Source organism: Dicentrarchus labrax, unplaced genomic scaffold, assembly GCF_905237075.1.
Source record: "Dicentrarchus labrax unplaced genomic scaffold, dlabrax2021, whole genome shotgun sequence".
Lineage (NCBI taxonomy): Eukaryota > Metazoa > Chordata > Actinopteri > Moronidae > Dicentrarchus > Dicentrarchus labrax.
In genome coordinates, this window is record NW_026136718.1 from 16,496,593 (window position 1) to 16,521,781 (window position 25,189).

General features: G+C 39.8%; 1 protein-coding gene across 4 annotated transcripts; it reads left to right on the plus strand.

Moving 5' to 3' along the window:
- Positions 1–207: 207 nt before the first annotated feature.
- Positions 208–23,193, plus strand: rxrba (retinoid x receptor, beta a). Of its 4 annotated transcripts, XM_051377177.1 has the most exons (13): positions 208–416; positions 1,182–1,330; positions 2,897–3,132; positions 3,861–4,014; positions 4,171–4,350; positions 6,295–6,315; positions 8,290–8,450; positions 8,633–8,762; positions 9,276–9,408; positions 14,080–14,115; positions 15,827–15,918; positions 16,068–16,173; positions 16,901–23,193. In XM_051377177.1, the coding sequence occupies exons 2-13, from the start codon at positions 1,315–1,317 to the stop codon at positions 17,046–17,048; spliced, it is 1,413 nt and encodes a 470-aa protein (XP_051233137.1). In that variant the 5' UTR covers positions 208–416; positions 1,182–1,314; the 3' UTR covers positions 17,049–23,193. The 4 variants fall into 4 exon arrangements, with proteins under 4 accessions (XP_051233137.1, XP_051233139.1, XP_051233138.1 ...); XM_051377179.1 differs by lacking the exon at positions 14,080–14,115; XM_051377178.1 differs by lacking the exon at positions 6,295–6,315.
- The last annotated feature ends 1,996 nt before the right edge of the window (positions 23,194–25,189 follow it).

Consider the following 25,189-nt stretch of genomic DNA (forward strand, 5'->3'; position numbering starts at 1 on the left):
GATTGAAACACTGATATGTTTTCCGATGCAGCAGGTCCACCAAATGCACCAGTGCCCACCAAATGCACCAGTGCCCGACAATAACCTTCTCAGCAATTGACATACTGAGCTGAACTTGTCTTGACCTCCTGACCTCCTGCACTGGCTGCCTCTCTCTCACTCAGTGACATGTGAGGCGCAACATAACCACACAACCCTTCTCCTGCCCTGAGAAAGTCAGGCTGCAGTGTGTTGCAGGGGTTTCCGAGCCAATGTGCAACTGTAAGGGAGCACTAAGCCAAATCCTCCACCATCATCATGTTTTCATCCTTGCAGGGGGAGGGAGGGTTGACTACGAGGCAAAGTGGGGGGAGAAACAGACACACACGGGGCCTAGTCGCCACATCTTTCATGCGAAGAAGCTGTGCCGCTAAACCGTCAGTAATCCGTATTTATCTGTACTGAATATATATGTGTATAACTGTTAGCTAGTGTGTGACATGGAGAACCAGATAGAGGTGGAACAACCAGTCCTAAACTGGTTTGTTTTTGTTCTCTGGCTCTCCTGCGATGCTTTTGGGGCTAACTAGCTTGCCAGCTAGGTGATGTGGCTAAACGTAGTTAGCTGTAGGGTTGATCTTGTTTTTGCCAGCCTGACATTGCATGATTTCAACAACGTGAAATACCCGCACTCTTTTAATGCATTGATGAGATATGCGATAAAGGCTTCATATTAAAAGGAGGCTCCTCGGTAGCAACGTTAGCTGGCTAGTTTACGAGCTATGCGATGGCTAACGTTAGCGGTGGTTTGTTGCCATTTGTCTGGTCTCTCTATCTCTATCTATCTCTCTATCTATCTATCTCTCTATCTCTATATATATACTGGAATAAGACGCTTTCTTCACTCCGTTAAACCAGCATTATATAACCTGTGTTTGGTATCGATATAGTGTTTATTAGACAGGCTAACGTCAGTGTGTTTGCTCAGACCTGGCATCAGCTGAGCAGCTGTAACGTGACATTAAAATGACCATAAATCCATCAGATACACAGATTTCTATTAAAAAGCACACACACAGCTCATAACCTCTTCCATGGGCTTTAAACGTATTCGTTTTATTTTACACCGTCGTGACTAAATGGGCTTTCTCTGTGTCACACAGTTCATCTAATGCGGAGCTCTTCTTGTGTTGGAATTTCAGACCCGTTTTTGGTTTCCCAAAACAACTCCGGCCCGGGCCTCAGTCCGCGGTCTAGAGTTTGATAGCGGGCTGTTTGGGACGGAAGCACATCGGTGTGTTGCTGCCAGCCAGCCCCGGTGACCCAACCACCATCATGGGAGACAGTAGAGGTGAGAAAATAACTGCACGGATTTTGTGATCAGCAGTGAAACAACATGAATGTCTAACAAACGTTGCACCTTTTAAACTGATGTTGATATTTGTTGATACAACTTTATACTTATTACTCAGTTCAGGCCTATGAAAGGTATATGATGAAATAAAGAGTGTTTAAGTCTTTTAGTACAGGTGTTATAGCTGACGTATAACCCCCTGTCTTCCAGAGCATACAATCATTTGCACTAAGTCAGAGTCAGTCAACCAAGTTACCCCCCCACCATCCGGCTAAAGCAAAGTGTATTTTAATATTTTATTTAAATTTTGATGATTTGAAATGCAGTTTCTTATGTGTGTTATCATTGTCCCCTTTCAGCATGGCAGGTGTATTGTAATATACAGCTTATACTACAATAGATTTAAATGGTGCCCCATTAAAAAAAAGAGAAACACCCCAATTCTATATTTTATTTAAAACACAGTAACACCTTAATCTAACTGTTTGTTACTGTGACTGTCTTAAGGACGTTTGCTACCAAAACGTGCTCTAAGGATGATATGGAGTTCACTGTTTGGCCTGGTGTTTATTTATCTTCTTGACCCAAAACACCTACAGTAACATGAGAGCAATGTAGCAACGGTGCACCAGTAGACTTTGAACCTTTATTCCTACTACCCCAGGAAAATTGGTGCCATACTCGACTTGTTCAGCTACCCAAGAGTCTCTACACACACACCTTACTGTGTATGTTAAAGTCAGTATTCCTTGTGTTGTGCTTATTAAAAAAAAACAGAGGTGGAGTTGTACCACTGTCAGATATCGATTTATAAGGAGAAATGTGCGAATTAAAATAGTATTTATAGACATTTTAAGTTCAAGACTATTATTTAATCTTTCAATAAATCTGAAGCAAGAAGGGACAAAAGTCCCACCAGATTCAGATCACAGAGCCATGAAATATTTTCATATAACTGAAATAAAGTTCATCCTCTTCAGTCACCTAAATCTCAGGTAAACATCATGTCAGGTGCTGTGTGAAAACTGATAATAAATCCTGAGAAATGTAGATAATCCCTCTGCTGTTGCATTTTCACTAGGCACACCATGAGGATGTAATGAGTGTGTTTAATGTGTACCAATATTTTCATTAACCTCACTAGAGGTGAGACAGCGGTACAGTTAAGTTGTCAGTTACCGTTACCATACCGTTTTTTATTGTTTTCATGTAAAATGCATTAAAATTGGCGCAAACCTGCGATATTTGATTTACGTCACAAGAAATTGACCCCATTGGCCAAGAGGGACCTGATGATCCACAGTTTCTTTTGTTAAAAATTAAACACAAAAAGAACAGGAAAGCAGCAAGGCTAGCAACTGGCTGTATATCCACTTTAATCTGTTCCAGGCCATTATTATTGTACCATTTGTAACTACCATATTTGTCTTTAACTGTGAGAATAAAGTAAAACAATCCTGCTAAAAACACACCTATATCACTTCTATTAATAAGCTCAGCCTTTTTTATAATAATGACTACATGAGTTATTTTCATATTCTCCCTCTTGCTATCTCTCATCAGATTCCCGCAGCCCAGACAGCTCGTCTGTGTCCTCCCCACCATCGGGCCAGCGCTCGCCTCCGCTGGTTCCCTCAGCTGCAGCTTCCATGACCTCCCTGCCTCCCATCACCACCTCCGGAGTCAACAGCCCCATCAGTAGCATCGGCTCCCCCTTTTCCGTCATCAGTTCTTCGCTGGGCTCGCCATGCCTACCTGGCACGCCATCGGTGGGTTACGGCCCCATTAGCAGTCCGCAGGTAAGAGAGGACTTACAGAGGACTTGCAGTTGTTTTTCTGTTCTGTCACGAGTCCGATTTAATTTGTTTTCTATGTTTTAGTACAGTTTTGAGATTTAGCCACTGTGTAGACAGTGTCAATACGACTTTTCTTATTTTTTTATATTTTTAGGGTAAAAAAGATATACAGTGCAAGAATGCCTAGAAATTTGCATTAGCACTCTTACAGGCAAAGATTCTCATGTCAGTTGCAGTAGAAAGTAAAAATTAGCCCCTTGAACAATATCAGACTTTTATTTTCTGGAAATAAAAAATTGATAAAATAAAATAAAACTCACCAAAACCGTCTTTGTTTATCTTTCCAACAATCACCAGCGCTGGTTTGGTTGAAATAAACAATTCACAGGGCTAGCTGTGAAAATATTTGTGAAAAGGGCTGCAATGGCCACAACTTAAGCTAACCTTATTCCTAAGACAAATGAGGCTGTCAGAGTACGTCCACTAAAAGTGCTTGTTTATATCACTGACAGGTTCAGATTGATATTCTAAGTGTCTGAAAACAAAGACCTTTTGTTTAACCAGAAACAACTGTGATCTGGCTTATTGGGATCTGGTGTTTTTTTGTGTGGTCTTACTGACAATGTTCATCGTGTCTCATAGATTCTTACAGGAGTACAAAACGAATCATGAAATTCATCTAACAAGCCTTGTAATCATTGTGTTCACCTTCTCCTCTGTTGTTCTTTCAGATCAACTCAACAGTCTCCATGTCAGGGCTCCATGCAGTGAGCAGCTCTGATGATGTGAAACCTCCGTTGGGCTTGAAACAGCTGTCGTCCCACAGTCCAGGGCCGATGCTATCCCAGAAACGCCTTTGTTCCATCTGTGGAGACAGATCCTCTGGTGACAAGACAACTTCAATACAATTCTCATTTTCTGTGCCTTGCCTTTGAGTTATGCTGAACAATGTAAACAGTTCAGAAGCCCTGAGATCTGTAAAATGTCAGACTTGAAACAAATTGTCATCTCCTTTTCCTTCCTCCTTCCCACACCCTACAGGTAAGCACTATGGTGTCTACAGCTGTGAGGGCTGTAAAGGCTTCTTCAAGCGGACAGTGCGCAAAGACCTGAGCTACACCTGTCGGGACAATAAAGACTGTATGGTGGATAAGAGACAGAGAAACCGCTGCCAGTACTGCCGCTACCAGAAGTGCCTGGCCATGGGCATGAAGAGAGAAGGTGAGCAAGCAGGGGCACTTGTCACCCTGTACATGGCTGGTACTCAGCCTCTTCTGCTCATGACTCCTAAAAAGGAGGCCATTTCACCTTTTCACACACTATTCCACGTTTAAATGCACAAAATGCATTTAAACAAATTATTTAATTTTGGTTTTAATGGCCATTTTATTTGATACATTTTATGAAGATGGCTATTAGCTGACAGAAAGCTCTTACAAAGATTTCTTAAAACTCGATTTTTATAAAATCGGTTAATCATCATCAAGCTATGGTGCATTTGTTATGGATAGACGGTTAAGCGTTTGATCTAGACATAGAGTAACACATATTAATATAATAATAATAATGGCTTTATTAAGGACACAAAGAAGAAGGTCCATAGCAAATTAGGCAATCATGAGATATCCATTCCAAATCTTTTAAGACTTTAAGAGTATCCGACAGTAGTTGGGGAGGAAAAAACAAATATGTTAAGCTCCTATTCTAACACTCATTTCTGATGATATTGATTGATTGGTTAATTTCTCTTTTCAAGACCTGGAAGAAATTATTCTCCTTTAAAAATGGCACATTTGCTTTGTTTGACCGACTCAATAAAGATAATTATTTAACGAATCAAACGAAAATCTAAACTTTGTCTCCTACCAACACACTGGCTGTTTCCCCAGCTCAAGGGCTGCCTCGTTTCAACTCAACACTTCAGTGCTGGACACAACATTAAGGGTCTCCCTTTCTAAAGGCCCCTTCAGATGCGTTTAAGAAATGGCAGCCTTCTTTTGCCCAGAACTGGAGGACACAACTAGTGTATACTTTGCGGCCCTCAGTGTTCTATAATCCATTGAATGTCAGTCAAATGTATTGAACATAAAAGCTATTCCACTGCCACTTTGCGTGTTATACTTTTGTCTTCTTTTCTTTTCTTTTTTTTTTTTGACATTTAAGAGTGTTTTTGCTTTTAATCGGTATCAAAAGTCTTCATTACATCCACAGCGTTGATAGACAATAAACCATGAAAAGTCAAAGTGGGTTAAACACTTTTTATAAGCACTGTGTAATGGTGTGTAAAAGGAATCCTTGTCAACACATAGTCTGGAAGTATCACATAACAACGTCACATTTACCAGGTGTTTGTTTTCAGGTGGCCATCAGCCACAGTATTAACATCCCATGATTTGTACTAATGAAAAAGCCCAAACTCCAGTGTGGTCTCTTTGGCAGCTATTAAACTGTAACACTTTTAACCAGATGAACTCATATAGCTCATTTTTAATCATGTAATGCTCAAAGTGATTTAAATTAAAACATACACACTTACAAACTACTACTGATCTGTATTCTGCATTGTACAAGTGTCTTAACATCGAAAATCACGTTAGATCCATGTTAAGCCAGTCAGTCTGAGATTATCTGTTGCTAAGTCTCTTAGAGTTGAGCAGTTTAGGTACTGCATACTGTGCTCTCTCATATTAGATTGTTAGATCAGGACTAAATTCCCCCGCACAGTACGATGCTACTTTAATCAGTTTGATCGTAACTGTATGTGCTGAGATGTGTGGTCACTGTACTATATTGATCACTGTATAATGGAGTTTTAGGTTAATGCAGATGAAAGGAATATTCAAGGCATCTGCTTTCTGTGGCAGGTACTTTCTACTGTAATCTGCCTCAACCTGTAAATCCTTAATCTAATTTAAATGGGATCTCATACCTAATCTATAATTAGTCATAAATGCATCACTTAATTAAGGTATTAGTGTTGATATTTTTACTGTGCAATTTCCAATTTAGTAATATTTGTACAATAGGGGATAGAAAGAACGAGTACAGAGTGGTAGAGAGGGAGATGGGGGTGGGTAAGCCTTGTAAACACTAACCCCCTTTCCCCCTCTCTTCCTCTTTTTGTTTCCTCTCGTTCTCTCTCTCCCCCCCTCCCTCCTTCTGTAGTGGCCAAGATGAACGACAGATGTAAGGACAAGAGGGAGGGAGGGGTGTGTGTCTGTGTCTGTATGAGTGAGCGAAAAGCAGATAAATATTACATTGCATATCTATTAAAAGGAGCTTGTTTAAGATGTTTTTCCATAGTTTGTTGCCAGTGCTCAGAGGTGGACGAGTGTCAGCCTTGAATCATTCCACCATGTTTTTTTAACCTTTATAGATTCTGGAAATGTTGCTGAGTATGCACACTTCTTTTAATCATCATCCTACTTTACTTTAAAGTTACTTATTGCTTATTCCCCCCTTCGTGCTGCCCAGTAAGGTCACAGTTACTACAGTCAGACACAGGGCAGTTCCACTTCTGTTCAGGAACATTAATTTCCTTGTTTAAGAATACTTTGTTGCTTGAAATAGAGAAAGGATACTTTTCCATTACATTTCCCACCCAGGTTTTTCAAGCTAGTCTTGCATTGTGGTAGCTTTCAGTCACAAGCCTACTTTTCAAAATTTGTGACCACTGGTGTGCCTTTTTTCTTTTCTGTATCACATTCAGACACAGTGAATGATGCAGATCAATAGTGATATCAAGTAGATTTAAGCATGACATGTTAATGATTGTTTAATTCATCATAAAAATATTTTTGCTTGAGAAAGGTTTTGTTAAAACAGTTGATACACGCTGTTTTTGTAGCACAAATTCTGTTTGCTGCTATTCAACAAATGGTAAAAACAATAAAATAATACACAGAACAAATTCATTTACAAATATTTCTGGAAAATGGCAATTTGATGAGACTGTTGGGCAATTCAGTGCTGTCTGTACATATTTGGACAGTGACAACCTATGTGTGATTTGAAGACAATGGAGCAAGACAGTTGTAGGGCCTAACAGTGGGATGTTCTTGACTGACCCAGTCACGTGACCTCAGTCTGTTTCTACTGATGTGTGTGGGTGGTAGACTTTTGGCAGTCTTTGACTGCAAATGATTTGGAACAAAATATAAAAAATGATGACTAATTATGTTTTTTTCAATTTGTCCAATTATCTTTGGTTCCATAAAATTGGAGTACTGTGTATAAACAAACCCACACAGTTAATCTGAAGTGAAAACGTTCCATCAGAATCAGGTTTATTGCCAAGTATCACATACAAGAACTTTGCCTTGGTATCCATCCATATATTGTTACATGCGAGCTTCTTTAGGACCTCAAGAAAAGGTAAAATGCAGTGTGATTGTACAGTTGTATTCATTGGATTTACAAGCACCTAAATAAACCTGATTGCTGTCGCCTTTCTGCAATAACTTGATTTCTTGAACTTCATGAAAACAAGAAACCTAGTTTCCTTAATCTGGGTAAGGGATTAAGTGAAATTTAGTTCTGGCAGAAGAGAAAGATTTCCTGACAATGAAAAATTAAATCTGTCCAAAATGCCTACTTTCAGAATAACTGTAATATACTTGTAATAATTTATATTGTGAATTTCTTATATGGTCATTACATAGACCATTTAGGCTTTGGTAGACGGCCTGAAAGAAGTATGAAAGACTGTATGAGAGACTTTGAATTGATCATGAATTGTACATATCTGTGTCTCTTTTCTTTCCAATTGTTTTACACATTTATTTCACAATCTCAATTTGGTTTTACCCTTTTATCTTTCCCTATTCTTTTTGCTTCTTTATTTGTATATATCAACCCTTTACCACTTTCCCTCATTTGTCCTCTTCATTGTCCACACATTTTCTGTTAATTTCTAATTCTACTTCTACTTCCATTCTGTTGTCTTGTGGCACACCTGTCTGTCATTTGATTTTCCACTACTCGTTCTCTTCTTTTGTCTTTATTTATGTCTTATGTTCTTTACCATTGCCTGTCCTTACCTATCCTTTGCACCCACCCATTTTCTCCTTTTTTTGTTCTTTCTCCCTTCCTCACCTTTCTTGGCCTTCATTGTTTTTCTTCTGTGCTCCCTTCTGTGCACCCCAAACCCCCATCCTGCAGCTGTCCAAGAGGAGCGGCAGAGGAACAAGGAACGAGACGGTGAGGTGGAGTCTACCAGTGCGGTGAACGAGGAGATGCCAGTGGAGAAGATTTTGGAAGCTGAGATGGCTGTAGAGCAGAAGACAGAGCTTCATGCTGATGGAAGTTCAGGCGGTAGTTCTGTGAGTAGTCTAGTTGCTGGAATATTGAACATATGAGATTCCCATCTTTGTTGACTTTATTGAGATATAATTCATCTTGTTTGTTCATAGTTTAACAATTTTCACAGGCTGTTGGTGTGAATATTGTGGTGTCCTATTTGATGAAATAATTACCAACAATTCTCTAAATCTGCTTTCTTCAGCCCAACGACCCCGTCACCAACATCTGTCAGGCAGCAGACAAGCAGCTCTTCACCCTTGTGGAGTGGGCCAAGAGGATCCCACACTTCTCTGAGCTGCCACTGGATGACCAGGTCATTTTGCTACGTGCAGGTAAGCTCACAGTTTAATGAATCTTCCCTTCTTGACGGTGGCTTCAGAGTTTTAACTTGCACTTGCAAATCATGAAAATAAAGGGAAAGTAAGTGCGTATGGTCTGTCAATGTAAAATGAGAGTATGTTTAGCCTCATACAATCAGACTATTCAGGGTTTTGTGCCGCTCCATCATATTCTCTAACACTATTATACAACAATAATCATCATTTAGGGTCCCTTGTGTATGAAAATGAGGGTGCAAAACATTACACACTGTTAGACATTAGACACTATTAGACGCTGTTATTAAATTGCATATGCAATCTTTTACACCTCCGACAACTGTAGTTTTAAATCAGTGCCTCTCTCACCAAATTGGAAGTGGATTAAATGTATATTGTCAGGAAATATGTGAGAGACCTTTGCCTTTTTTCATATAGGACCATAATTTAAGAAAATCCAGCTGTTACATGGGGGATATTTACACATTTTGACATGAAATATTGAGACACCAACTCCAACACCAACAGGCTGGAATGAACTCCTGATTGCATCATTCTCCCATCGTTCCATCTCGGTGAAGGACGGGATTTTACTGGCCACCGGCCTGCATGTCCACAGGAACAGTGCTCATAGTGCAGGTGTTGGAGCCATCTTTGACAGGTAATACACAACAACAACAACAGTGTCACTCTGACAGACATACCACAGAAGTGATTTCCCCAATATTCAGAAGTTTGGGTGGCTGACCCAACTGGAGAGGACCCACTACCATAAAAAACTGGAGAGATTCACTGGAGAGTTTTGGCATTATGTGATCTAAGTGCCTTTTCAGAGGCCTTTCTACTACACTTTGAAATCCAAACTGTGTAGGATCCCTGCTAGGAATAGATCCGCTCCTATACATCATTAGGACCTCCTCCACTTAGCTTAAAATAGACCCTGATAAGCCAGGTAAAATCCACAATCCCCCCTGAATTCACCTGGTAAACCCCCAGTCCTGAAAGCTAAATGAAAAAAGGAAGAACACTTGCCTTTATTTATCCATGTGGATTTATATGGCCCTGATGGTTTCACACTCACTGTTTTTTTATATTTAAAAGACACACATTATTCAGGTTTAGCTGGATTAATGACTGGGGTAAGAGTTTAGGATACTGTGTCTTCATCTTTGGTTGGCTGCAGCTGCTGTGTTCTGCATTGGCTGTGATTGGCTGAGAGATCTTGCTTCTTTAGTGCTGCCTGTAGGGTGACAGCGCATGCCGGGGAGGCTGGTTACTAATGCTTACCCATAGACATGCATGCATGTGCACGCACACACACTATCAGTGGCATAGCGCCTATTTCAGCATTTGATAATGTGATAATGGCTGGCTAATGTACAATACTAATGTTAATATATTATAGTAATATACTTTAAAATATGTTAATGTAATAGTTCACATCCCATTATTGTGCATAAGAGAGCATTGGTATAGCCTTTGGTATATATTTTCTTTTCTGCTGACCACAGAATAATTGTTTTGTGATCTCATGTTGACGCAAAGACCTTGTTGTCATTGGTCATAAAATAATTCCACAAGAATGTCTTTTCACGATAATAATCCAAATGCACAAAATCCTTCTCATCATCTGTAATTAATAGCCATCATTAGCCATAAGTCTTTACATCTAATCTAAGGCCACCACATTGTAAAATAAGTGAACTGTCATAGTCATACATTGGTGGCCACAGATACATTGTCAGTCCAAACAAACTTCAGTCAGTTTGAGATCCCGAAATACTTATTCCATGATCACTGGAAAAAAGACAAACAGAATAACAGCCATGGCCTCTCTAGTCATAGCCTTTTTTAGCATTACTGCATCAACCGTCAATTGTTAATTCAAAAGTGAACTTTTACATGTTGAGATTACTCAAATTACAACATTTCTTTGATGCAAAATATGTTATATATCTATATTTGATTTAGATGTCAACCTTCTTAAATGCTGGTTCATGTCATAATGGGATGTAATTGCATTATCCAGAGTATATTACATCAGCAGATTTTAATAAATTTTTCCTGCTTCGAGTGAGGCATTTTCTCTGTTCATTACATTATCACCTGAAAATAAAATCTCAATGATTTTTTTATGTAAATCCCCAACTACATCACAACGTGTCAATTCACTGTTAATTACACAGTAATTACATTGTTATAAAGGGTTAAGTTTGCCTAAACATTCAGTCAGGTTTAAAGCAAGCTAACAGGGCTTATGGCAAATGGCTCAATGATTTTCTTCTGATACTTTTTCTCATAGCACTGCTCTCTAGCAGCAGGCTTTTGTTTCAGCTTCGCCTTAGCCTCTGTTTGAAGCAACTGAATCATATTTTTATACAGGAGGATGTAAATAATAAAATATCAGGATATAATTTCTTAGTCACACATTACTTGAGATTGATTTATTACTAGTTTGGCCCGAAGTGCAAAACACAACCACCATTAACTAAAGAACCGAACAAAGTAAAAAAATACAACAGCTTTTACAGAAAACTACACAACAGGAAAACATGATAATTCACAACTCAAATTGACAAAAGAGAAAATACAAAATTTCAGAAAATTCTGGAAAGGGTGTGTACCTACTATTAAGTCTTTCGGAAGAATCAGGGTGTCAACCCAATAACCCCAAAATCCATGTGCGAAGGAAGTATGACAACCTGTAACATATTAGCCAACCAATCAATGACAAGAATGACAAAGATAGTAGGCACCTTTCTTTTCAGTTTTTTTCTGAAATGTTTTGTTTTTCTATTATGTTGATTTGTGAGTTGTTAAATCTGTTTTTCTGTTGTGATGTTTTGTATTTTGCATTGTTAATTTGTTATCTGAAATGTTGTTTTTGCCCTTCGAGCCTCTATTTTTCACACAATAGGCTCAGTTCATTGAAACCTGCTTAAAGTCCAACTGAAATCACATTAAGTCATCACTTTTGTGTCTTTTAAATGTATTAATTTCTTTTTGATTCAGCCAGCTGCAGTTGCGTGTTGGTGTCTGTATTTGATTGACAGGAGCTGCCAGAGTGTAGATGTTACACTGTAGGGAACCAGAGACAAAGTAAAGAAACATGCAGCCTTGTAGCCTACATATCATGGGCATATAGCGTGTTGTTAGTGGTAAGTAAAGACCACACCTTTTTTGTTTAGTCGCTCCTTCAACAAGCTGGGGTTAGATTAGAAGGAGGAAGAGCTAATGTTCAAAGGCTGCGGCCCTTGTGTTTGTGTAACAGGCTGTCGTCTGGCTCCGTGTCTCTGCTCTGTTTATGATGCTGATATTACTGCTTTATGCAAGGTTTAATTGGCTGTATTGAATTAAAGTCTCCATCTGCGTAGATGGATAACTGAACAGTATTCCGTGAATTTAATGCAAAACAAGGGGGCGCCATCATGTAACAAAAACATGTAATACATTTTTACTAGTGCTGTCAGTTAAACGCGTTATTAACGGCGTTAACGCAAACCCATTTTAACGGCCTACATTTTTTTATCGCAAGATTAACGTTCTTTTTGGCCTAGCACACTTTGTAGTTTTTTTCACATGCTGTTGCAACAACTAGTAACGTTATAAAAACTACAACAACACACCAGATCTAGCTAGACCGGAAACAAAACAATAGGCACGGTGCACACACTTGTTTAAGAGTAGTAGACGTTACGTTTTGAGTGGATGGCGAGTGCGAGACGCCGAAATGAATGCCAATAATATTCTGAATGGAAAGTTTACTTTTAAAAAGTTGCCAAAGGGTTCCATTGGCAAGACCAAAGTGATCTGTGTGTTTTGTAGAAGTGGGCGATATATATCGTTTGCGATAATATCGTCATTGTTGTTTTGACAATGTGCAAATTTCCATTATCGAGTATTTAAATTACTTCGCCAAAAATATTGAAACGCACTCGGAAACTCCTCACATCCACTTAATACACGGTGCAGCAACGCTCTCTACAGCGTGGCAGGATTCAGTCACACGACTAGTGGGCCTACGTGATCACATGACGTGATCACATGACCTCTCGCTAGCATCCTCCTTGCAACAGTTTAGCAGCGCATTGTGATGGTAGAGAGAAAATGCAAGCACCTCCAGTCCCTGAAGCTACCGGTACTTCAGATGATTTAGTGCCGAGACGTGGGTCTACCTCTCTGGCATGGAAATGGTTTGGTTTCGAAAAGACTTTTTTAGTGCAGTGCTCAGAGCACTTCAAGTTGAAATCTGTTCAACTTTTAACACCGCTGGGTGCTCGGAAAATGAGTTTTTGAGTGCTCTCAGCACTGGAAACGCGTTTGGTGGACACAAGCCCTAACTCAGACATTTCCAATCATATTTTAAAGGATATCGACTGATTATCGTTATCGCCAGAATCCCCCAAAATAATGAGATATTATTTTTTGCCCATATCGCCCACCCCTAGTGTTTTGTAGTTGTGAACTGAGCTATCATCGCAGCACGTCCAGTCTGAAATACCACTTGATGGCCAAGCACACAGCTGATGCCTATTCTCCGCCCCCTCGTCAAAGCCAGGCTACAATGGATGATGTTGAACACTACAGTATATGCCAATGTTGTTTTTATTGAAAAACAAAGCAAGCCGATCCACTTTTCCATGTTGATAAGAGCATTAAAATGAGGAAAAATAATGGGACAAAAAGAAATCAAGGGACATTTAGAATAGATAAAAATGTGCGATTAATTGCGAGTTAACTATGACATTAATGCGATTAATCGCGATTAAATATTTTGATCGTGTGACAGCACTAATTTTTACCTTTTGGTTTCTGATTTTTTTCTTAAAGGAAAACACAGGTTATGTGATTTACAGAGCAGACATGTATGCTGTAGCAGACAAAAAATATTATTTTCAGTTGGACTTTAAGTAACTTTTTAAATTTAACTAGGAACACTTATTAAAGGTTGAGGGTAAAACATTTTGTACTTATGAACAGTTTCATGTGTACTAATGGTTTTCTTCTGTTATGCATTTGGCTCATAAGATTTATCATAACCTCCTTTCTGCTTATTTTAATACAGTGGTGCCTGTGTAAGATACAGTGTCTGGGTGCAGGTACAAGACAGTCTTTGAGTCCAGACATGAAAGATGTGAACAATCCCCATGCATACTATTTTACAACAGTTTTAAACATATCAGAAAGTAGTTTGTAACACTACAGATTTTCACCATGTGAAATCAAATGTAAGCACTGTACAGCTGAAGGGCTCAGAAAACAGACACAATTCTGTAATAACAGTGTAACTGTGTAATGACATTGTAATAACACATTGTGATTGAATACACAGGGCGCACAATGCCGAGGTTGGGGCCATATTTGACAGGTAATTACGCCACTACACAAACACTTTCTGAAACCCCTCCTCTCAAGTCAACATTGAAACAAACACAGAACCAAAGCTAAAAGGTTAATGCTTTTAGGCTTTTCCGCAGCTTTGCAGAAACCAGCCGCTACAAGATATTATTCTAAATAACATCCACTGAGAATTGTATCACCCGATCACTCAGTGAATTGTAGGGGTGTGGTTTAGATGATGATGTGAAAAACTAGTACTGCATCTTTTGCTCACTGCCAGACCATAATGAGTTAATCAAGATGTCTGTGCTGGCTCCATTGTTTGTGGTTTACACAGTCAAGTTTGTTTTTAGATACCCTAATTTACTAATTTACTGGCCCTATTCAATGATACTCCCTATGTGATAGGAAGTCCCCATTTTGTAACATTAGTGAAATATACTCTGGATGCATACCAAAAGTCCATCTTACTTCCTTCCACTTTCTCAGCTAAATATGAATAAAACATGTTTTTATTGTGCTGGGTGTGTATAAAAACCTAGCTTTGGCAATTCAACTTTATTGTGAGCTTGGGTGGTGTCTGTTAAATTCAGTCCACATCATTAAAAGCAGACATCCATTTCTGGTGATGGTTGATGGAGTAGCAAATATGCTGTCCCTAATGGCCATCACTTTTTTCCCCTTGCCCCCAGTCTGCAAAGTCCTCTCTTCCTTCATCCAAGTCTTAGTAGTTATTAAAGATGCACTTACGACCCACACCAAGCCTCTTAAGTCCAAGCTGACATTCTGTGTATCACTGCGCTACACTTTTAATGAAGCGTGATAACTCTTTTGATTTAAAATGTATTGATATGTTGGTAAGTTGGTTGGATAAGTTGATATGCTTTTGGTATTTATATTCTATTTTTGCCATGTGAAGTTTTTCATTCTCCTGGTTGCATGCATTGTTCTTGAATGGCAGGAATCTTAGTTCCTTAGGTTTCAAGATTTGTGAAGCATTTTTAAGAATAAATGGACTACATTTAAAGTATAACATATAGCATCCAAAATCATTATCCCACCTTCGCTCTGGCCCTTTCTTCATTCTTGCTCCAACACAACACATCTCAAGTAAAACAAATCATTAGTTGAGGGCAGGACAAAATAGTGGAAGATTGACTGTGTGGAAGAAATTATAATCTGAAACAAAACAGTAAACTGGTAGATTTCACCATCCCTTTCACAACAACTTTCACACATTTGCTAGCACAGGTAATTCTAATTACAATAAAGACAAGGAACCACTGAATCATTACGTAGGAAAGACCAGAATCAGTCACAGTCGTAACTTACCACCATTTGGTGGCAGCAGTTTGCTACCCTGGCCAGTTTTAACAAGTGTTTTTTCTCCCCCCTGCAGAACCAGCAGTTCAGCCATGCACTAAGTAATTTGGACATAAAGTCATTACATTGAGAAGAAACCATAAATAACAATGTGATTATGGAGTCTGGTCCCTCTCTGTTGTTCTTACTCTGTTATTCCCTCCCTTTCTTCCTCTTGTTTTTATTGCTTTCCTGCTCTCTTTTCTTCTTATCATCTTCTTCTCCCGTACTTTTCCTTGCTTCTGCTCTCTTTCCTAACTTGGCATTGTCTTCCTGTTTCCAACTGGGATTTCCCCCTGCAAATCTCCTCTCCTCTCCTCTCCTCTCCTCTCCTCTCCTCTCCTCTCCTCTCCTCTCCACTCCACTCCTCTCTGCAGGGTTTTGACAGAGCTTGTAAGCAAGATGAGAGACATGCAAATGGACAAGACAGAGCTGGGCTGCCTTCGAGCCATCATCCTCTTCAACCCAGGTACACAGACATGTGGAAGGTTGAAGATCATGTGGAAAATGTCATTAGAGAAAGTGGACTAATAAAGCTCTGGAAAATCCAATATTCATATAAAATGTGTTTCATTCCCATATGGAGATCATGTAAATGTTGTCTGTTTTCACCTGAAGATGCCAAGGGTTTGTCCAATCCCAGTGAGGTGGAGCTCCTCAGAGAGAGAGTGTACGCATCTCTTGAGTCTTACTGCAAACAGAAATACCCCGATCAGCAGGGCAGGTAGGCTGTAACATACAGACATACTGAAAGTAAGAGGTCATGCCTTTGACTGGGACGGGTGGCACTGCTGCTCAGACATATCCCAGCTCTGCAGCTTTAACATGTCACTGCAGCACAGAACAGCCGGATGAAGGCTGCAGTGGTTTCCACCAACGAAAGACATTTAGAAAAAAGACACTCAGAAGGTCTGTTCTGTTTAGGCATTAATCTACCTTTGAGTATGCTTACTTAACGGTTGGTCACTCGACACACTGGACTTTTATCTTGATAAAAATTACATATTTTAACAAATAAAAAAGTTTTAGAACATAGCTACTCCTGTTACATACCTGTTGAAATTGTCATGGCCAACATAAAGGACTGCTGCAAAGTGTGATTAATTGACTGTTGAAATACTAATAGAAGTGAAAAAAAAGCAAATACTGTAACTATTTTTCGACAGTAGTAAGTAATAATGTGTGACATATCGTTTGTCATTACACAACTTTCAAGACTTTGTCGACACACAGATGAGATATTATAATCATCATTATCAGATATTATGACGATAAGGAGGGCCTTTTCGTGACGTATCCCAAGTCCTATCTTTGCAACAATTTGAAGAATTATTCTTTCACATATTTTCTTGGTTCATGCATATTCGGAATTCTTGTTTTCAGTATACATTGACATATCTATGGTCATTTCTCACTCTACCGTCCTTCTCATCTTTCCTTCTGTCATCTAGGTTTGCAAAGCTCCTCCTCCGACTCCCAGCACTGCGCTCCATTGGTCTAAAGTGCCTGGAGCACCTGTTCTTCTTTAAACTGATTGGTGACACGCCCATCGACACCTTCCTGATGGAGATGCTAGAAGCGCCTCACCAGCTCACCTAGAGGAGCCAGGTTCGGTCCAGTCAGGATCCGATGTACACCAGGATTACCAACACATCACCCCATGTTGGGTTGCTGGCTCTTCTTGTTGGGCCTCACCTAACTGCAGAACCTGCTGGTCTTAATGTACCGGCAGTACACTTGTACACACACATAAAAACACACACATATTCCCTGCCACCGGGTAATTATCTTTACACACGCACATGCAGATCTTAACTTGCATACATGACTTGACATACAGCATAACTAATACTCAGATAAAATGGCTCTGGATGAACAATATGCTAATACACACAAATTTTCACCATCTTTTCCCATATTCAGTTTTCCATCATAGGGGTAAACTCAAGGAAAATATCCCGTTTTTATCACACATATACAGTAAATGTCTTAATTTTAAGTTAGCCTTCAGTTTTCAAATCTTCATCTCACAGTGGGTTTTTGCTTCTGCGTAACTGGTATACTTCCCCTGTTTTTACTTGGGTTGCTTAGTTACACTACTAGCTGCACCTCTGTATATTATATCCATCACTAGCCGGTTAGTTATTCATGTATGGTTTTAGCTTAAAATCAGGTGCGTGGGATTTCAGTCAACTGTCCACTATAAAACAAATTAATTTCTTATTGGTCAGGAGGTGTCCTATAATAGATAGGCAGACACACCCTCCCAGTGAGTTCATCCAGTCTCGTAAACGTTGAAATGTTTTATGCTTTCTTGAATATTCATGCTGAAACTTGTTTGAGTTTCTATTTTGAAGTACTGTACTCATGAAATGAGAGCTTTTTCCAAGGCATTGAAATCCAGGAAAAGGGGGGTGGGAGCACTTTGTTGAACAGACAAACTTTGTCCCTCCCACCCTGATGCGCACAGTGGGCTTTGTAAGACAAGAAGAATGACTTGAATTTTTTGTTTTTTTTGTTTCCTAGTTTTGATTTTATCCTTTTCTCTACTTTGGCAGTTGGTTGGCATTTTAAACAGCTTGAGGCTCACAGGAAGTACAGCTTCATGCAAGACAAAATCATATTTGTTAGTCTTTTATCGTCCTTTCCCCAAATCCTCCCTTTGATGGTGGTCATTTATGCACTTTGTGAGTTGTAACTGTGTAAATGTTCCTGTTACCTAGAAATGACCATCTATTCTCAGACACCTAAGTTGACCTTGAAGGTACTATGTGTAGGGTTTTCTTAATATTGCATCATTGTCAAATCAGATGATTTGTTATAGAACTTGCTAAATAATTGGCTGCGTACTGTGGAGAAGATCACCATGTTTTGGAATTAGCACTATCCACCAATCACATGGTTGAAAATGTTGGCTGGCATCAGGAGTGTTAGTCTGTCCTAACACTCAATCCAGCGGAAAGTCCATTATTCTTGATAGGTTCCTCTTTATTCTAAAAATCTTATTTATATCAACTGTCCATTGGCCATAGAAGATGCTGTGTTCTTGGAACAATTCTGCATATAATTGGTCAGCCTCTATCTGAGATGTGTGTCCTACTGTTCAGTGAGACTATTGAGTAAATAGTGTGATGTTTGACCCCTTCACCCAGCAGCTATTGAAGTGTCCTTGTACAAGATACTTAAGCGGTTTGAGATACATTGCTTTGTAGGGCACTGCACTCTGTTCCCTCTGTAAAAGAGGTGTAACAAATAAAACAGAAGCAGAGATGGGAAATTTAAATACCATCTGAAATTATCTGACAGAGGCAAGTCATCAAATTTAGCTTATCTGCAATACTTTTGCAGTCCCCCACTACAGATGGATCACTGGCTAATATAGACTGATAAGCAATGCACCCGTGTTTGAATTGCAAAGGACCTCTTGTGTGTCATGTTACTGTAAAGCAATAATGATATAGGTTAATGCTATATAATGGAAATCCTACACTTACTACCTGCTGCTTTGGAAACTTTATTCAGTGTTTATTGGCTCAATGCTTGCCACTTTTGTACAGTAGATGTAAATAATTAAAAAACAACAACATGGGAGTCATGCAGAAACAAAGGCCTGTTCACACTCATGTGAATGTGAAATATGTGGCTCCAACAAACAAATTTAAAAGCTTTGCTGTTGAATCATCATTAGACTTAATGTAACAACATCACCATGAAATTGTTATTGAGCCCAGGGCCAAACCACACCTCACTGCTGCTTTTGCACCAACCACGCCAATGTTTCCTGTTGTTCTTGGTAATTGATTGGCTGGATTTCATTGACAATGGCACTTGACATTTACTGTGATAGAAATTTGTGGGCAACTGAATCTGAGCATTGCAGTGAAAAGTCAAATGCAGCTACCACATGATCAGGAAATATAGAGCAAACTATGAATTAAACCGTCTACACGCTCAAAGGTGAGCAGTACTGGGGTACACAAAGATTTATTACCATTTTTGTTAGTTAACTATTTAAGAGTGTTGGCGTTCTGAGGTATATTTAGCCTTCTTATTAGTCACCACATTTAATAGAAATTAGAAACGTACATTTTGCAGTATCATTCTACAGGGAAGAGGTACAGCTGTCCTCTACCAGGTGCTAAACAACTAACATGGTCTTTTAGTTTAAGACTTGCACATTTTCATCAATGCAAACACAGTATGCAAGTACACAGACAAATCCGAAAGCCATTCTCCACTCTTTAAACAGGTCTGCTTAAAAGGTCTGCTTAAAATATAAATTTCCCTCTTTTATTTTTATTTTTGTTATTTTATGTCCCCCAACTTTATAGCAGAATCCTGACTATGGAACATGAACACCAGCTAAGTGCTTGTACATTTTGGCTATGGCTGATAAGTCTTCGTACTCTACCAGACACAGCCAGTGTCTTTTGTATTTTAGAAAGCGGTTAGGCTGGTGGAAGCACCAAAAGTAGCTGTTGTATTTTGAGGTCCACCAGTTATTTTGCCCAGTATGAGCTTGCTGCTCTGCAGATAGTCCAAATACTTCTTCTCAGAGAGGATCCTTAGCCTCCCCCATGTAATGTGGACTTGGAGGCTGGCAGTTAGATGACCTGTAAGACAGGTGGTTTTGTTTAACATGTCAGTAAGTTGGTCTAACCTTCGAGTTTGGTGTTGTTTCAGTTTTTTCTCCATCCATATGTATGGCCAACTCAACAAAGTAGTCTCCAGATGTCAATTAATCTCTGACATGCAGACAAAGGTCAGCCCCTCATGCGCCACTGCTTCAACATTTTGATGTTTGAAACACAAGGTGGTGGCAAACTTATGATAGGTGACAAGCACCAACATTGCTAACATTCTTGTGCTGTATATGGTGCAGTATGGTCTCAGTGCAGTCTCAGCCTGAGTTTTGAAACTTGAGTGAAAACAATTTTGAGATCTATGATCTGGATTAGAGCTCTGCTGTCTTATAACAGGGCTGTGGGTGTGAGTGCAACTCAAAATGAGTTTTTCCCCCTTGTCCCTCAGAGAGTAGGCTGACTTGGATGTGTGCTTTTGTGAATAATCTCATTTTCTGTTAAGTTGACATCTCAACAACTTTCTCTACAGGATTTTATTTTTGGAGCTTCCTCTGTTGAATGTTTAAGCCTGCTGCTACTGCATCATGTTTATAGCTAGGGATGGGAATGATTACACAATCAGTCAAGTGTTGGAGGATCCACTAGTTGACATTAAAAATACTAGTCACGTACACAGAAGAGCAAACGCCAATCTTTGTTTATGATTCACCGAAAAGTCAAAATATGCAACTTGTATATTCGTATTGTGTTAACATTGTCAAACAATTGTCATGCAATATGTGCGTTGTGTTTCTGGCAATCGTAAATTTGAGCTTAGTCTGTTAAGTTTATAATAATTGGCAGTGAAATTTATGAAAATTCCCATCCCTCCATATAACAGCAATGCATTTAAGTTGTGCTATGCCATTTCTATATTTCTTTACATTTTGCTATAAGCTTAGGTCATTTAGAGGATGATAAACAAATACAGTAAACAAAAAGCTATACAGTCAATGCAGGTTCTGTATGCTAAGCCACTTTAAGCTTTCCTGACCAGGCAGACTGTTTTAGCAAGAGCTGGTGGTTGGGTATTTCAGTTTTTTTTAGCATTTGTTATAGGGCATATGTGGCCACATGTGTATGCTTTAATGCACATGAGTATGGAGTCTGTCTGCAGCTATGCCTTTTGACTGGCAGATACTATAGCTTTGGCTGTGATGTGCTGAGCGCTGTTAAATTAATTTGTTGAGCAAAATAACGAAAGGATGCACAGTGGAAAAGGAACCAAGCTGGAGGGGGGATTAACTGGCTTGTTGACCTGATGTTTTATCAACACAACCAGCCTCCTCCCTTCCTTCACTTTGCCCTGTCTCCACTGCTTTACTTTAAACTTAACAAATGCTTACTCACTCACCCATGTGGGCTGAAAATTACTGGGCTTTGCATTGGAATGGACTTGTAAAATAAACCTATGATTCTTGGACTGTTTGAAAAGGATGTGAAGCTTTTCATGGGACAAGCATTGAAGAGCTGTAAGGAAGGGATTCAGTGCTGAGTGTCCCTCTTTGCTTACTTTACTTGACGGCAGAGCAGCGACGACGATCTGCGGTTGCCATGGGAGACCCCTGGATCGCACCGCACTGCCCACAAATGTTTGTCGTTGCAACCGTGTGCACTCAAGGCAGACGCATGCTGTGACCTTTTGACTGTGTAGCAGTATTGTTGTCGCCATCTTTGTTACATTTTGAAATTACTCGCTTTTTTGAAAATAAAGACATTGATTAAATATGCTTTTTTTGAAATGGATCACAGGCTGTGACTGAAGAATTGATCATCGTATATAGATAAGATATCAGGGCGGCATTTTAACGTATTGACACAGGCCCCCTGGAGCCAAGGCCCATCCCGTTATGATCAATGAGGCAGTGTGTGCTATGCAGCCTTGAAATCACCACCCTCACTGGTTTATTTATCACTGCCAAGCTGTTTGCGGATGTGGCCGTTTTAAATGCAGGGCCACTCAGTCCCCTGTGCTTGTTTTTCATGTATGTTGTGATTATTGTGCTGCGCACTAAGGAGTGTGCGCTAACCGTGGCCTGTGTAGTGCATACTAAAGAGGAGCCCTAATAGGAATGGAATGACAGCTCGTGTGGAGAGGGGAGGACTGGTCACTGGAGAGAGAGAGAAGTAGACCAGTGTGTGGTCCCCTCTGGGTGCTCAAGCTGTGCATTGGTGCTTTTTATAGGGTCCCCCGGCCTGAAAACGTCTGCTTTGGTTTCCAAGACACAGGGAAACGCATATATGAGTGAAATGCAAATAAGGAATGATTTAACAGGACTAGCCTAGCCTAGCCCTAGACCTGCTCTTCTTCAGTTGCATTTGGTTGGGTGTATTCTGCAACTGGGTCCACTGCAACCTGTTTTTACTGTGTTAGAGTCATGTGGCTGTAGCTGGATACTACCAGCAATAAAAACAAAGCCTTCAGAATCTGTTTTAGATTGTGAATGAGAAACTGTGGCTCTAATCGTAGACGCGCAGTGTAAAGGCCACTATAATACACAGGTCTGGTTTGCAGGAGACACCTCTGAGCAGGATCTGGTTGAATGAACTTGATGGGAGGGATCAACTGAATATGATGTCTCTCTTTTAAGGAGGAGATTGTTGTGGGTGTTTAAGATTGGAGGAATTGTGAAGGGGTTGGTCAGAGAGAGAAGGAGGGAAGAAACGAAGGGCAGGGACTTAAAGAACTCTGATCAGGTGTTCATATGTCGATCGAGAAGAAAAACAGAAAACCTATTTTCCAGTAGATCTAGAATCTTCCTTAATTGTTTACTCTTCACCATGAAAAAAATTCACACACTGTTTCTTTGTCTGGTTTCTTGTCTCCCTCTTCTCTGACTATGCTCTACATCTTTTGTTTATTACAAAGTATTAAACAAATACAAGAACTGTAAAATCAGAATGGAATTTGTCACTCTTATTTTTAATTTTTCTCTCTTTCTCTTGTGTCTGTTGTTTGTCCTGTTTGTATCTTATTCCATCGTACATGTGGAGCTGATTGACTATTGTGTGCTTCGGGGATTGAAAGAAGAAAAAAAAATATGAATAATTTTTTCAGTCATTAATTCTGAATCTTGTTTCTGTTTGTTGTATCATGTCCGAGTAAAGGTTTTAATACTGTACGTGAAGTGTTTTTCATTTATTTAAAAAATTATGCAAAACATTCAGTTATTAAACAAAGTTGTTCCAAATAATTTCAGATATTGGAAGATGTAAATTGAAAGTTACTTTCGATTACTATATTTTAAGATATTCTGTGGGTTTAAAATTATGAAAGTGCACTCATTTCCTTTAGGCTCCACATAAATTGCCCACTCACTGTCCACAAAATGGAACGTCTCAACACGGCTCCCGCTGTCCTGGAGTAATGATGGTACACTCCTCAGTCCAGCAGGACCCCAGGGCCCTGGGTGACCGTTGGCACCACACTCCCCTCTTTCAACCTCTAGAGGGAGCACTGACCTCTTGTCCTGTCCAATTTCAACAACCATGGTCTCCTTTCGCTCCACCTACTCCCTCCTTCCTCAGTTAGGGCTGTTGGGTGGTGAAATTGTCTTGTATTACGTCCCCGCCTACTTTACACACCTTGGCCAATAAGGAAGTAGCAGAACTGAGATCAGAAGTTTTATATGTATATTTCACCCTGCACTGGTGGCTCTGTGCCCCCTGCCACATATTTAAATATTAAGAAAAATAGGAATGTCAGTATGAGTTTGTATCTGTGTGGCCATGTGGGTCTCTCTCTCTCTTTCTCTCTCTCTCTGTTGCTGTCTCTCCTCCCACCTCCTTAAGTCTGTCTCCTCCCTTGGTTCTGTCTGTACAGGCCCACAGGAGCTTGAATGTAAAGCCCTTGCACAGCTTAGCTCACCATTAAAGCCTGAAATCATGTATGGAACTTAACTTCATGAAAAACCTTAAATTGCTGTTATCTAAGTTCTGTAGCCTTATTTTTATCACACCCAGGGGTCTGAGCAGCTTTGATTATACAAGTATTTGCTCAACTTTGGGTTTAGGCCACCAAAGTGATTGCTAGCCTGTTTTCAGTAAGCTTGTGTACAGAAAGGAGCAGGTTCACTTTCATATGTCAACATTTCACCCATTAAAACAATCTCATTGTGATTTTTCTGGATACAGTTTTGGTACAAACTAGAGGTGGAAGACAAATCAAGCAGACACAGCTGTGGTTACAGTATTATTTTGTTTTTCCTCTTTGGTTGATGTGTGGTTTGCCTGGTTACAGATACCTAAGAATATTTTGGCCTCTTTTGCAAGGCAAATTCTAACTTGTCATTTATGAGACATAATTGGCTAAACTCTCCATTACACTAGTGCAGAGTAGTAGTAAATAGGCTATAAATCAAGGGTTTGGTTACCCTGACTTGAGTAAGTAGACTAAGTCAAATGAGATGGAGGTTGAGCATCATTTTCCATGTTGCAGATATCTGAGCCAAGTGTGCCACTGTGGAAGCGACTCCTGTAGTACCAGCAGCTGCCAGCAGAGGGAGCAGGTACAATGAGTTTTCTGTTCAGGACCATGAAGCCCACTGCAGCCATGTCAGCAGCATTATATTTAGAGAAGACCCTCTAACCTCAGAACTTGGAGTGGTAGACAGTAAGTTGCCCACTCTGATTAGTGCTGGATTTCAAAATAAGATTAACAGAAGTTGAAAGATACTATTTTTCTGCTTAAAGTTGGATTTTTAAAATGTAACCAGTTAATTGTTTATTTCTTTTCTATTTTAGACACCTTGTGGTCTTTTTGTTCATGCTTCCTAACCTTTCTCAGGCCATTTAGCATCTTGCCAGTTTGCTGTCCCTTCTCCTTTCCCCCATCTTTCTTTTCCAGCCTCACTTTTCCCTCCTCATCACAGTCTTGTCTCAACTTGTATTTCCCTCATCTCCTTTGCTTTATATCCTCCTCTCTCTAATTCGGACTCCCTCCATCCTGTCTGTCAATCTCTTTATCAGTGTCTTTCCTGCCTTCTTCTCTCCCCAGTCTCCTTCTGGCTCTAACACTTAGTCTCCCCCCCTCCCTTCCTCTCTCATGTATCTCATCCCACTCCCTCCACCCTGAGCGCTGCAGAAAGACACCTTTGTACCGGGGGTCAAATTCCTCTT